The sequence below is a fragment of the Sycon ciliatum genome, chromosome 9, assembly GCF_964019385.1.
Source record: "Sycon ciliatum chromosome 9, ocSycCili1.1, whole genome shotgun sequence".
Classification (NCBI taxonomy): Eukaryota; Metazoa; Porifera; class Calcarea; order Leucosolenida; family Sycettidae; genus Sycon; species Sycon ciliatum.
The window spans coordinates 26,890,486-26,905,041 of record NC_088651.1 but is presented as its reverse complement, the minus strand read 5'-3'; the positions used below and the strand labels follow the sequence as shown (position 1 = coordinate 26,905,041).

Below are 14,556 nucleotides of genomic sequence, written 5' to 3'. Positions count from 1 at the left end.
AGACAGACACTCTCTGACTGTACTGTCCTCCGCTGTTGTGTCTGCATTGTTGCACCATCCGCCGCTGTGCTTTGACATCTAGCAGTAGGTGTCCATTCATACCATAGGGATTCAAACTACTGTAACTATGCAATACTAATAGTAATACTAGTCTTACACATTTCTCCCTGTAAGTATGCGATACGTCCTTGAAGAGAACCAGTCTGGTTTTCCCTGCTACAGCATGAATGCAGTTGAACTAAATTACTTACGGCGCGGTTTATAAATCAATTTCGCCAACGTCATCCCAGTGACCATGATCAAAACTTTGAGGACACGTGGCACTTCACAGTTTCAGCGTTACATTTCCAACACATTCAGAGTAGTTATCACTGGGTTTCAATAGATAATCTTGCAAACATCGTACAGGGTGACTGGCGCCTCAATGACTTTTCCACGATGTTTATAGCACGGTATGTCATGGTGACAGAAAAGGAATTTCAAAAGGATTCTAAATAGCTGGAAATGTTTCTGCTCGAAGCTCTCTTACTCCATCGAGTATTTGCGTCGAGGCATAACGATAACAAGCTGCAACTACGTGCAACTTTAAACTTCAACGCACCGTGTCCAGGTCTCACGGGTTCGGAACCCCATGATGTAAAATAATTGAGATAACACATCCACACGTTATCCCCCAACCATTCGCAAAGCATTGAAAGCAATTGTTCTGCCAGATAGGGTCCGGCGGATTCTGCCGGCAGAAATATTGGCAGAATTCTGTACTTTTTCTGGTAAGTTTCATGCATGTTTGGTATGTGGATAACGAAATGGAGCAGAATTCGAGGAATTGCCCGCCATAAGGTTTGTATGGTTCTGCCAATTTCACTTCTTTTCGAGCAGAATCCGCCGGTCCCTACTGCCAGACACGCCCTGGGACAAAACAATGGCTACGAGCAAATGACCACTTTGTACATCGGCACATTGAGGCCTTGAAGGACATCCTCTGCATGTCAGGCAAGTATAGACCAAGGTCGTGGTTGCATGAAGCAATCACATTTTAACAGGCATAATTATTCTGAAAATATAAAACCGACACAATGCGACACAATGATCGGAAGTATGTGTAAGAGTTCTGTGGAGCTGTATCATTTGATTCTGATGTCTGACCATCTGTAGAGGGTGTTCCGCACCATGAAACAGATTCAAGAGTGTGTACCAACTTTGTACAGAATTGACACAGGTAAAAGCTTTCAAAAATCCGAGAATAGCTAAAGCACAGCGTGCCACTGCTATGGGCCAAGCGTTAAGAGCATATTCCAACTGCAATGATTCTTGCTGTGAACGTGTATGCTTCTCGTTGGCTGAGCATTCGAAAGAAACGAGAAACTTCCTTCTATCTTGCAACGTGGCTGCCCGCAGCCGACCCTGCACTGTGGTTTTGCTGTTGCAAAGGTGAGGCGTGAGAGAGAAATACCATTAATCACATCGAAGCAAGATTCCTCTGTGTCAAATCTAGCCTCCAACAAGAGAGCTATTTGGAACTGCACTTAGGGCTGATCATTGGGTATAGTCTTGTGTTCTGAGTCATCCGCGTTGAGTCCGATTTGAGTATTATGAGCCGATCCATACATCCATAGCCGTGTCTGGGAATGTACAACACACAGGTACATTGTAATTTGAATACTTGTGAGTTGGTAGGAGTTGAAAAGGGAACATAAATGATTATTGTTGGCAAGTAATCTCCACAATTTTCCATAGCCATTCCCCTCTCTTACCCCCCCCCCCCTCCCCCCCAAAACAAACTACGGGAATAGAATTTGTATGTCAGAGTTGAATACTGCACAGCTTGTACACTTTTCATTTAGGTTAGGCCCCGATATATTTACAATTTAAGTGAAACAGCAGTAATCATTGCCACCTGCTGCACGCCTAATCTGATGTACAATCGATGTGTCGCAAGCTATCGGTTGCAAGAACTGTGCAATGAACAAAGGAAAGAAGTGGGGAGCGGGGGGGGGGGGGGGAGGGGGTATGGGGGTGTGATGTAGTAGAAGCACAAGTACAGCTACACTCTGTGAAGCACCCCTACCGAAAGGCAATAGTAGCGAGTAGCGACTTACAGCAAATGTGTTCCCAGTTATGATGGCTCTGGCCAGGGTAGTGTCCAGAATGATATGCACTGGGGGATTGCCTTTCTTGGCAAAGTCACAACCTTCAACGATGAGACTAGGCAACAAAGGATAGAAATATCAACACAGGAATACTAAGCTTCAAAAAAGATATCGAGTGCCAGAATTTATTACAATCATATGAACATTCAATTACTCACGAGAGCGTACTGGAATCAAAATAGTGTATGTATTTATCCTGTCACAAACATGAGCGTTAGATGATCAAATTAGCTTCTAGAGTGCATTGCGAATTTGGGTGCATGGGTTTCTGAAATGATGGTGCATCCCAGAAATCTGGTTTAGTTGGTAAACTCGATCCCATAACTTGTGCCCACAATTTCCATCCCAGAAATGGTGCTAGTTTAAATTCCGTCCGTATTCAGGCCCTTTGTTCATCTACTGGTTTCACCAGTTGCATGCAACACCAGTATACAATGTGAGGTATCTAGCCTGCCTGCGACTACGAGCTTTACGTTTTTTTCCAACTCAACAGGCTACACCATGCACGCGGTATCAGACACATGTGGGTATACGAGATTATGCCTTACTTCCCAGTAGCTCCAATTACATAGATTGCTGGTGTCCGCTGCAGGATAAACACCGGTACATGTACCATAGACCATAAGGCATGTATATCCACCCTTGGTACAGCTCAACTAACTGCACAAGAGGTAGTACAAAAAAGAATAATGGCTGTTGTTGTTCAATGGCAATAAATAAGATAAATTGTGCACTCATAACAACAGCAAAAATGAATTTATCTTATTTATTGCCATTTTACGACTATTGTCTCCTCGTCGGCTGTTTTTTGTTACTCAGAGTTTCATGACAACCATCAGACAACAGTGAAGGAGATTGGAAGTCCCTCATAAGCATCGAGCACTCTTAAGGCGCACTGCCTCTGTGCTCAAAGGCATTAATAATTGCAAAAGACTTGACGTGATGCAGCAACTATCCACAATGGCTCTAGAAATGCTCAGTTTGATTTCAAGCCAACACTACTAGTATACCAAATGCTACACTCCACTTCGTTATCGGATCAGCACAATGATCATTGTAGTGCGGCAACCAGTGATACCTATTTTGTTTAGGTGCTCTGGAGAACGAAAGGGTCTTGATTTGGCTGGTACACCGATGATGAACTTACAATGTTATAGGCATCCCAGTTGACAAAGGTGCACCCCATGAAGCCAGTGGTTCCACTTCCTGCCACCTGTGTAAAACATGACCGTGAAAGGAAGTATGCATGACGCAATAGGTTGAACGAGGAGTTGTGTTTGGGCAAATGTTCGATTGTGCTGATGCAGAATAAAGTGAACGGGCAGAGCACCTGCAACCACCTATGGCAAAAGATGATCAAAATATACGCTCTACCAACATTCCAGAACCTTTGGTCAGGCAAGCGAAGGTGATATCCATATAGTCTGTTATCACTCTAGAAGTAACGTCCAGTGCAATGTGGACTAGTTGTAGTTGTTGTTGAAATTTTATTTTGTATCGCAGACCAAACGGGCAATGGTGCCCAATATTATGATGGCGATAAAGTAACGGCCGAGAGCCAAGGATACAACAAGCAAGCCTCCACGAAAGAGAGAAAAACACAGAAAACACAGACTGCAAATACTCAAAAAGAAAAAGAGAAAGGGAAAAAAAGAAAAAGAAAGAAGAAGAAAGCACAGTTGAGTCACAGTTGAGTCACGACTCCAAGTCCAAGCCTAGATGCTGGCTAACCATAAAAATAAACCTAGCGGTCGGTGGGCGTACGGAATCTGATGTAAAATTGAAGAGAACACATGAGAACGAGTTATGAAGCAACTGTCTGCGACTGTAAACAAGGTACAAGCGTTAAGCCGTCAGAAGTTGCTAGAACAGAGCACTCAACTGACAGGCCACTGGCAGACTATTGTTACTGCTTCAGACCTCGTTCCCATGTGTTCTCTTCTATTTTATATGTACATGTATTATTTTACCAATGCTCAGTTTCCGTGAATCTGATGTACTTACAATTGCGATTTGGTCTGACGGACCCCAGAATGCTGAGTTGCTTATCCGCACGCCTCCCCTGTTCGTTCCCCGGATGTGGATCTGTGTTGGATCAGCAATCTGGTGTAGCCGCAAAGCGAAGCAAGAACAGCATTGCGGTACCGAGTCTCTCAAGCTAATGATGATGAATAAGTTGTTACCAAATGCAGGCTAGCTGTTTCATAGTTATGCTGAGAAAATACGTGTACATGTACACTGGAACGCGTGGAAACAAACTTGAGATACGACAGTAGTACCACTAATCAATGAAGATATATCGATCTTTTCGACATGACTTAATGGCATTCTGTATACTTGCTTTTGGTATTCTCACTGCAAGCTTGGATTGGTCCAATGCTGAGACATCGTACCTGTTTTCCCCATGTGTACTTGCGAAACGCCGTGAATTCCCCGTTGGTTATGTGTATTCCGTCCGGCTTTACATTGTCCACCAAGACAGAGGAATTTGCCTGTAAGCATGCCCAGATATCGCACACGCACACACACACACACGCATGCGCGCGCACGCACACACAAACACAAGCACGCGTGCACACGCACACACACACACACACACACACACACTCAGCATTGTCCTGTGATCATTTGTAGGTATTCTTGACACAGCCAGGAATGCATGACAGACAGTAAATACTAGTGGGTGCGGATTTTGTGAAACATTCATCTTTGCCATGGAGATACACACAGGTAATTTACTTTGAAGCTCCATTATCCAGACAAAACATATAACAAATCGAATATATGTTGTCCTCTAGTCACCTGAAAGGAATTGTGCAGGACAGAGGAGTCTCGAATGTTGCATCTTTCAAAAAAAAGTGTGCTTTTTGTCCTCTGCATATTTGAAATGTTGTGCCTATAATCACGAGTGAATTGTAGGCACTGTACATGACTTATTCCAAACACGAACCTACCATCATGTCAGCACCTGAGATATCCGGGGCATAGCAAACATGCGCGTGTATAAAGATAACGGACAGAAAGAAAGAGAGCACACCGTACCACATACAACAGGTTAACCCAACTCTCGCCATTGAGTCGCCAAGGCTGAAAGGGAAAGTATCGACAAAGGTTTCTCTTTTGATATCACAAACTACAATATTCATGGTAAGGGCTTTGGGCAAAGACCAACACGCAACGGGCACATCAAGCGCATCACGGACCAGGACATCCAGTCGCTGGTGCTGGAGATCATAGGCACGAACGTCAGTACTACGTTCATCACGTGTCCGCCCGACCCCATATGCCGGTGTGTGTTGACCAAGTCCTAGATTCTGTAGCTCAGTGGCAATACAACTGTGTCTACTTTTTTTCCTTACAAGGCGCAGCCGAGCCTACTATCATTCCAACTTTTGTCATCTTTGTTATGTGACTCAGTTTGTGTGGAACGTGATCAAGGCATGTGGATAGTGGAGCCAACGCGGCAACATGATATGGGTCAGCCAAGGGTTGAGTGGAGTTGGAATCAATGTATCGTCGTGTTACACAGAGGGTGTGCGCCTTAACCTGAAATAGTGCTCAAATGCCCGGAATGGGCAGAGCGTAGTACGCAAGAGGTACACAAAAGGAAGTATATAGGGCTGTTTTTTGTTGTAACTCAGAGTTTCATGGCAAAAACCAATCATCAGACATCATTGTCTGATGATTGGTTTTTGCCATGAAACTCTGAGTTACAACAAAAAACAGCCCTATATACTTCCTTTTGTGTACCTCTTGCGTATCGTCGTGTTATATATTTCTGTTAGACCACTCTACAGAATGTGGCACTGTTCTACATCCCGTGATGTGATCGACCGGGAGAAGACTGCAATCCTGGTTAAAGGATATTCTACCAAAGGACACATTTTGTTAAACACGGGACGATTTACGTCCTAAATACCCTGTTGTTTTCGTCTTCCCCAGCATTGACAACTAAGGATGTTCACCTCTTAATAACTGATACTGGCAGAAACACGGTAGTGTTCAAAGCTACCGACATGATTCAACACATTCTCACCTATCCCCAGGAAGTTGCCATTACAGGCACCAGTCTCTGCGTCCAGGAAGCGATAGCCCACTGCATACCCAAAGGCAAACGTATTGAACACGTACTGCCAGTTAGTGTGACCAAACACAAATGCTTGGCCATTGACGAACTGCCATTGAATGTATGTCAGATTTTTACTGTACCTGAAACAACATGGGAGCAAAGTAAAAAATGCGCCACATGTTTTCCAACAATGTTTTTAAAAGTTAGAAACTGCTGCTACTGATTTGCCGCTGCTTTGTCTTTATTTGAAATACCCAAATCTCCCTATCCCTCTCTCTATCTCTCCCTCTTACTTTCTCAGTATCTCTCTTTCTCTCTGTGTCTCTGTCTCTGTCTCTGTCTCTCTCTCTTACAATCTTTCTCTCCCACTATCTTTCTCTTCCTCTCCCATCCTCTTTCTTCCACTCTCTATGTACTCTCAACAACTGAACAACAAAAGCATTGAAAACCTAAGCAGAGCAGAAACACAATTATTAACTAGAAGAGCAAGGGCAATCATCACTAAGGACAACTCTTTAGGCAATGACTACTTTTGCAATCCAATTGTCACAGATCAACATTGTTTTAGAACCCAGTCCTAGAGACCATTTTTGAGACTCCTTCCACTAGAAAGAACGACACTCAAGTTTTAATATTGTCTATGATACATGTCCACAAGCAGAATGCAACTCTCACCACGGGACGAAGTGAACATCCTCAATACGTCCAACGTCATGATTCTCATCCACGTACACACCCTGGTCATAGGGAACATTGAACACAAGCGTCACATTATTCATTACAGTTTACCTCACTGACACCGGACTCTGATAGGACCTCTCTTTGCTTAGTACGGACAATGAATATTGCAAGAAGCAAGCGTGTATGTATCCATACGGACACTTATGTGGATGGGAGCACTCAGCATACTACATAAGCCATCCTACCATTCAGGTATATTTTATCCCAGTTCCACCATACATACAAAGGATTGAAAAGCAAATATAGTATAGTATACTTCTACTGGAGGATGTACCTGTGTTGTCTGATGACTGCGAGAGCGTGAAACATGAAGTAGCAGCAAACAAGCCTTGGTTATCCTTGCTGTTCTTCATCATAATTCTAAAAACTACGAGGTGAATTGCTATTTCTGGACATTGTACATTTCTGGACATTTCGAGTAAAATAATTTTTCGTCGCGTGTAGAGTCAAGTCAATCAGGTTGATGAAGTTTTTTCTTGTTGTAGTTGACAGCTGGGCTGTTGTAGTTTCTCCTCGTGTCGGTGCCTTGTTGATAGCCTTTTCTTGGGAGGCATTTCAACGAGTTTTGTGGTACTGTGTCGCATGAGAATTTTGAATTTTGAGTAAAATAAGAAGTAATGGACGAATCGTTGGCTTCCCCATGATCACTCCACTTCAGACGCTGTATAGTCTTGGACCTGTTGGCTGGAAGTGTGAAGAGGCCAACTGCAGTCCACCAATAAAAAAAATAACAAAAATGGTGCAGTATAGGGTGCCTATTGACGCTATTTTACTTTCATGTCCAGAATTCCATACACTGAAATTTAGGCCAAAAAATTGGCCTGTCGAAAACAACCTGCTATAAAGTCTCTGGGATCACAGCATGAGCAATTGTCACATATTTGGAAAGATGAAGGATTAGGCCATACAATAGATACAAAAAGATATGAAAAATGTAAAACACACAGCCAGTGGGCCTCTATTTTATTTTGATGTCCAGAAATTGCTATTCACCTCGTACTACAGTATGAAACGTCTGAATGCCGCAGACATCACCTCGCAACATGGCAACTTGTTGCAGGTTTAACTAAGGTTCAACTTTTCGTGTGTTTGCTTTCAGAATCGATTTTCTCCGAACTTTGGTGAGTTATAAACTGCATGGTTATTTATCCTATGCTGGCAGCATTTTGCAGCGTCCTTCGATCAATTCAATAGATGAATGCATGCATACATGCACAGTAAACCTGCCACTAAAGACCGCTTTCTCTCGCCCGAAGTGGTGGTCGTTAGTCACAGGTTTTACTGTACATATAGATGCAGTAAAACCTGTAACTAAAGACCACCGTGACTAGCAACCAGCCTGGTACTAAAGACCACCGTGACTAGCAACCAGCCTGGTACTAAAGACCACCATGACTAGCGACCAGCCTGGTACTAAAGACCACCATGACTAGCGACCAGCCTGGTACTACAGACATCTTTGCCAAGCGCGGACGGTCTCACATTCATATATGGTTGTGCGGTGCAGACCTTTAACTAAGGACCACCTGCCACTAACGACCGCTTTCTCGGGCCCCAAGGGGTGGTCGTTAGTCACAGGTTTCACTGTACGAGACCATTTGTGTGATTGTCGCTGACCATATTGATTGGTTGCCCCTGGATACGGGCGATGTAGTGGCGGGGTGCTTTCACAGCTTTGACAGCGTTCCAGCAGTTCAGACACTCCACGTCAGTTACAGCAGTGTTTATGCCATCCAGACATACAGACCTGCATGCACATACACGTGAACACATAGGAAGGCATACGGACACAGACATTCTGGTATCTTACATTCCCTTGCACAGAAACCAACCAAGACAATACACCATATAGTGTACTTGCACACGCCAGATCTCGCACAGGTGCAAGAGTACTTTATGCACAAAGCCTCCGCTTTCGAACCCTTTCTCCAAATTGGCCTCGGCTCCCACAGTTTCTTGGAATGTTGCAATAAATAGCACTGAAATAAATAGTTTAACTGGGTGACTGGGCCAATAATAAATATAAAAGAGAAGAGAATAAATGTGAACAAGTTTTGAAGAAACTGCGCATCTCAGTGTTTTTTGCATTATGTTGCCTTGTGAGTGTGATCGCACTTTCTGACTGCCTATTATTAGTGTAGTCGTGGACAATTGCTTCATAACTCGTTCTCATGTTCTTCTCTTCTATTTCTTAAATACATGTACTGTAAAACCTGGTGTAAGCGACCTCTGGGTTTAGCGACCACCTGCTCTTAACGACCGCTTTTCCATGCACCGACAGTTCTACACAGACACTGTGGGACCTGGTTCTAAAGACCACCTGGCGTTAACGACCGCCTTTCTTGCACCGTGGGGTGGTCGCTCAAACCAGGTTTTACTGTTTATTGATTAGTTACCATGGATACGGTACTGGTGCTTTGTCCTGCACTTGATCCGGGTAATACACGGTGAATCCACTGAACGTAGCTAGCTCACTGACGGTGATAAGACATCCTGATGACACATTACGACCGCCGTATGCGAGTAGCACGGATCCTTCTGCACTCAGAGCCAGAGAGCGCAAGCAACAAGGACAGAGCATCTTTGGTTGTCATAAAACTTCATCTGACCTATGTAGTAAGTAAGCTTCCAGAGGCATGATATCGTAACTAAGTGAAATTCGGAGTTGCAACACAGCTTCCACCCTCTCTCTCTCTCTTCTCTCTCTCTCTCTCTCTCTCTCTCTCTCTCTCTCTCTCTCTCTCTCTCTCTCTCTCTCTCTCTCTCTCTCTCTCTCTCTCTCTCTCTCTCTCTCTCTCTCTCTCTCTCTTTCTCTCTCTCTCTCTCTCTCTCTCTCTCTCTCTCTCTCTCTCTCTCTCTCTCTCTCTCTCTCTCTCTCTCTCTCTCTCTCTCTCTTCTCTCTCTCTCTCTCTCTCTCTCTCTCTCTCTCTCTCTCTCTCTCTCTCTCTCTCTCTCTCTCTCTCTCTCTCTCTCTCTCTCTCTTTCTCTCTCTCTCTCTCTCTCTCTCTCTCTCTCTCTCTCTCTCTCTCTCTCTCTCTCTCTCTCTCTCTCTCTCTCTCTCTCTCTCTCTCTCTCTCTCTCTCTCTCTCTCTCTCTCTTTCTCTCTCTCTCTCTCTCTCTCTCTCTCTCTCTCTCTCTCTCTCTCTCTCTCTCTCTCTCTCTCTCTCTCTCTCTCTCTCTCTCTCTCTCTCTCTCTCTCTCTCTCTCTCTCTCTCTCTCTCTCTCTCTCTCTCTCTCTCTCTCTCTCTCTCTCTCTCCTCTCTCTCTCTCTCTCTCTCTCTCTCTCTCTCTCTCTCTCTCTCTCTCTCTCTCTCTCTCTCTTCTCTCTCCTCTCTCTCTCTCTCTCTCTCTCTCTCTCTCTCTCTCTCTCTCTCTCTCTCTCTCTCTCTCTCTCTCTCTCTCTCTCTCTCTCTCTCTGTGTATACTATTAATTATTATACATTTCGCTGGTAGATTGTAAGTAGCAGTAGATCTGCTTGTGGTATGAACATGTACATTGCAAAGTTTAACCACTCTACTGCCTGACCACTTTGTTTGGGCTTCTACAAATTCAGTTCAGGCTCGTCCTTACCTGATGGAGGGTCATGAGGCGGGTTACGATTGACGACGTGTGATGGAGCATACCTGCAGGTACCACCGTAGGGCGATAGACAATGAAGACAAAGAGACTTTTGAGAGGCGTGCTACACCGACTATTATGCTCATGGTAGGATGTTTACTGGTATAACTACCCTATCGTTATAGCAAACACGCTGCATTTTACCCTTGTCACGGATTGCGTGTATGCGTGTGTTTGCAATATAATTTCAATGTCCGTGAGTGTGTGTGTGTGCGTTCGTGTGTGTGTTCGTTTTGTGTGTTTGTGTGTATTGTCTTGTATTGTATTGAAATTATTTTACTTCCGTGGCTCAACAGGACAATGTACTACTACAAAGAGGCCCGGTGTGTTCATTTGCGTTTTTGGGTGTGTATATGTGTATGTGCTCGTGTACTGCATAATCACCAGTAGTCTGAAGTCCTGTCCCGGGGTCCCTTCTTGTGTTTATGTGTCCAAGACGTTTAGAATATCCACAATTTTCTACCAAGGGAAATTCCCATATCCAGTTGGTAATTTATAGTACCAGAGATGGAAAGATGATGGCATGGAGTTGTAAAACACTGGGTTAACATTTCTTTTCATTTTCATTTCATTTTATTTAATTGATTTTCCAAATGCTAGTGGATGCCTATCATGGGAATTTGAAGGATGAAATGCATGTAATTGTATGCAAAATTGTAAATGTACATGTAGCATGGTTGGTTAGTTGGTTGGTTGTGTTTATTTGGATTCGCAAGCCTGAACGTGTCCAAGGACAAGGTAGCATGGAAACAGCAAGGTCTGGAAACTTACATATACGATCCCTTTAAGGTGACACCGACTGGTATGGTGAGGTTTGCACGGATCACGTACTGTCCTGGTGGGGCCAAGACTGAACACACACACGCACACACACACACACACACACGCACACCACACAAGCAAAGATACGCAGACCAATACAGTCGATAACACTCAACACCCAGAAGCTACTTAGTGTCGAGGGAGCAGTCGGTTCTGAATATATGTATGTGAGTGAGCAGACATACCTGCCGTGAAAGGAGAATGTTCTTGATAACAAAACGCATGGGAAAAGGATAAACACCAGCTGTGACTCAGTAAGAGGATTTTTTAGCAAGAAGAGCCTTGAGTAGACAGTAGTAACGAGTGAACAACTACACTTGATTTCTAGACTAGATTGTGTAAGACGGACAGTCATTAAACTCGTCTAAACTTCTGGATTCTGTTCTGTTAATTCCTGGCCATGACAGCACCACTATAAATATTCTCTACGGTGGATGAACGTCACATGGTAAACATTCAATTACTTGTATCTTCAAAGTAAAGGTGGGGAGGCTTCCTGCCCCTTCTTAAGCAGTTAAGAGTAGAGCCCACACGCTCTCTTCCATTAACCATATTGTGAAATGAGTTGAATTATTGCAATGATAATGGAAGAGAGCGTGTGGGCTCTGCCTCTAACTGTTGAATCTTCAAAGGCAGCATACTTAAGAAAACTCACCAAAGAGACTACCCAGCTTGTAGGACTGGTCAAGAGCTTTCTGAAAGGCAGCGGTGTCATCACCTTTTCCATCCCCTTTCGCACCAAACCGCCGCACTGGATTGATGGTGAAACAACAAGAATTGGGGAGAATGATTAAACTCGCTAATGGCATCACATTACATGCTCTGACGGCTGTTATAATAGTACAAGTAGATTCTACGGGATCAACAGTTTGAAAATTTTTCTTACAACTGCAGTCATTCAAACATAAAATGATGGGACTACAGGCATGACTAAGCACAGCCCTTTGCATGGAGTTTTTCTATGGCTGAAAAGTCGAGTTATTTATGAATGACAACCTCCTACGGTCAGAGAGAGAGAGAAGAAAAAATGGAGGAGAAAGGAGGAGAAATTACAAATACAATCACGATCGGCTATTAGTTGGGATTCGAAGGATGCGCATGGCTTACGACCACGATGATGCTCAAGATCACGCTTATCTAAACTTGGGCAAGCCACTTGTCTAGCCATCAATAATGTGTCCGATATCATTTTCCAACTTTAATTGTCGATGTCCATTTCCTTGATTTCAAAAAATCGGTGAGTGTTTTTTCATCTGCTCGAGTGGATCGAAGAATGCAATGCACGACCTTTTACGTATGCAATTTGTTCAATGGTAGCTTGAACAAAAACTGCCTAAATAACTCACCGTTGAGAGCGTACGTTCCATTCGGGGTTTGTGGTGGAGATGGCAAAACTCTGCCACTGTTCCACTTGGCTCCTGAATGTTGCAGGAAAGAGGCGTGATCTCCAGGAACTGTGTTGACTCTCCGTGTCCGCGGGAATTGGAAATGATTGGGAATGTCACCATTCGACTCCTGCGAAACCAAATCCCAATTGTTCACGTCACGAGGGATCACCACAGCGATAATGCCCAATGGCAGGTAGATAAAACAGAGAACTAGTGCGTACATGGTCGCCAACATGAGTATACGGTCGATCAAGAGAACGCGTGGAAGCAAAATGTTGCATTTCGTTGCTATCGATCGGCAGGATCGCAGTGCGACAACCGTTTTCATTCATTCATTAGTCAAATTAGTGTTCACTGATGTTCCCAGAGTAGCGCAGTTGCACCTCGGCTCTCAGTATTGATATGTGTTCAGATGTTCACTGATCAGATAGCTGTCATCCCAGGCTAGGCTTGTGGACATTATGGCTGTGCGTTCTTCACGTGACCTTGGTGGATGACACCAGTTCGGGCAGTTGTTTAGGGGATCTGGACATAATTGAAGGCGACCGTCGCGTAAATCCAGGCGTTGTGAAGCTCTACATTGTACGTATGGGCCATTATAAAGATATTGCTGATGTCCTTGGGTTTGATCTAGTAGTCTGTTCCTGACCCAAAGCTTTAGAAGGACATGTACATGGTACAGTCTCCAGTGTTCCTAACCTTCGCAATAATATTATAATAATGTCATGTATGCATAGGGGCAGTAGGCTTAGGTTATGCGAAAGTGCTCAATACCTTATTCAGGCAGAGTGGCGTACACAAAGGCACACAATGAAAACCTTGGGCACTTTACGCTGTGACTCAGAGTTTCATGGCTGAACCAATCATCAGAGAACGATGATTGTTTCATGATTGGTTCAGCCATGAAACTCTGAGTCACAACGGAATTTGCCCAAGGTTTTCATTGTGTGCCTTTGTGTAATTATGTATGCAATATGCTTCTTTTGCATCTCTTCGCTTTGACACTTATTATATTTTGGTATTTTGTTTGTTTGTCTGGTATTGCTGCACCAGATACACGGGCAGTTCTGCCTTCTCATCTAACGATATATGTAAGTATGGCGAGACTCTAAATAAAAGACGAAGAACTTGCATGAGTGTGAGTGGTGGCAAAACTCACTCTGACTGAATTTCTAGCCAACAGTGGACTGGACGGCTTGCATATGCAGTGAACCCACTAACTGTTACATGCTTTCATCTTGTCAATAGCACGTGACCAAGGGTATGTACTGGAGTATTTTCCTATAATTTTCCTATAATTATGATCATGCACTGGAAGCGAATACAGTCATTATCCTCTACAGGCGTGGAAGCATAGCGTTCCTAGAAAAACACCCCAGGCAATAAGTTCTAGGGTCCGGCGGATTCTGCCGGCAGAAAAATTGGCAGAATTCGTTACCTTTTCTGGTAAGTTTCATGCATGTTTGGTATGTGGATAAAGAAATGGAGCAGAATTCGAGGAATTGCCCGCCATAAGGTTTGTATGGTTCTGCCAATTTCACTGCTTTTCGAGCAGAATCTGCCACCTTTTCGAGCAGAATCCGCCGGTCCCTAATAAGTCCTAGGCAACTACACGCAGATCGATGTAAGCGTACATCGAAACGTGTATGTGTAGGTGCTCCCTGCTCTCCACTAATTCTTGCGATCCCTGACTGGTCCTATATTACCCATATCGCTGTAATATCGACCGCTTGTATCGACTGTTTATATCGATCACTTAGGCATTGT

The 14,556-nt window shown here is 43.9% G+C and overlaps 1 protein-coding gene across 1 annotated transcript; it reads right to left on the bottom strand.

The window, feature by feature from the left end:
* Positions 1-937: 937 nt before the first annotated feature.
* LOC135825101 (uncharacterized) lies at positions 938-13,174 on the bottom strand. Its single transcript, XM_065337838.1, has 15 exons — positions 12,748-13,174; positions 12,057-12,152; positions 11,351-11,429; positions 10,532-10,584; positions 9,357-9,498; positions 8,578-8,707; positions 6,895-6,956; positions 6,187-6,359; positions 5,105-5,118; positions 4,544-4,642; positions 4,155-4,253; positions 3,298-3,363; positions 2,699-2,736; positions 2,100-2,205; positions 938-1,622 (listed from the first exon to the last, which is right to left on the bottom strand). The coding sequence occupies exons 1-15, from the start codon at positions 13,115-13,117 to the stop codon at positions 1,527-1,529; spliced, it is 1,623 nt and encodes a 540-aa protein (XP_065193910.1). The 5' UTR covers positions 13,118-13,174; the 3' UTR covers positions 938-1,526.
* Between the last annotated feature and the right edge of the window lie 1,382 nt (positions 13,175-14,556).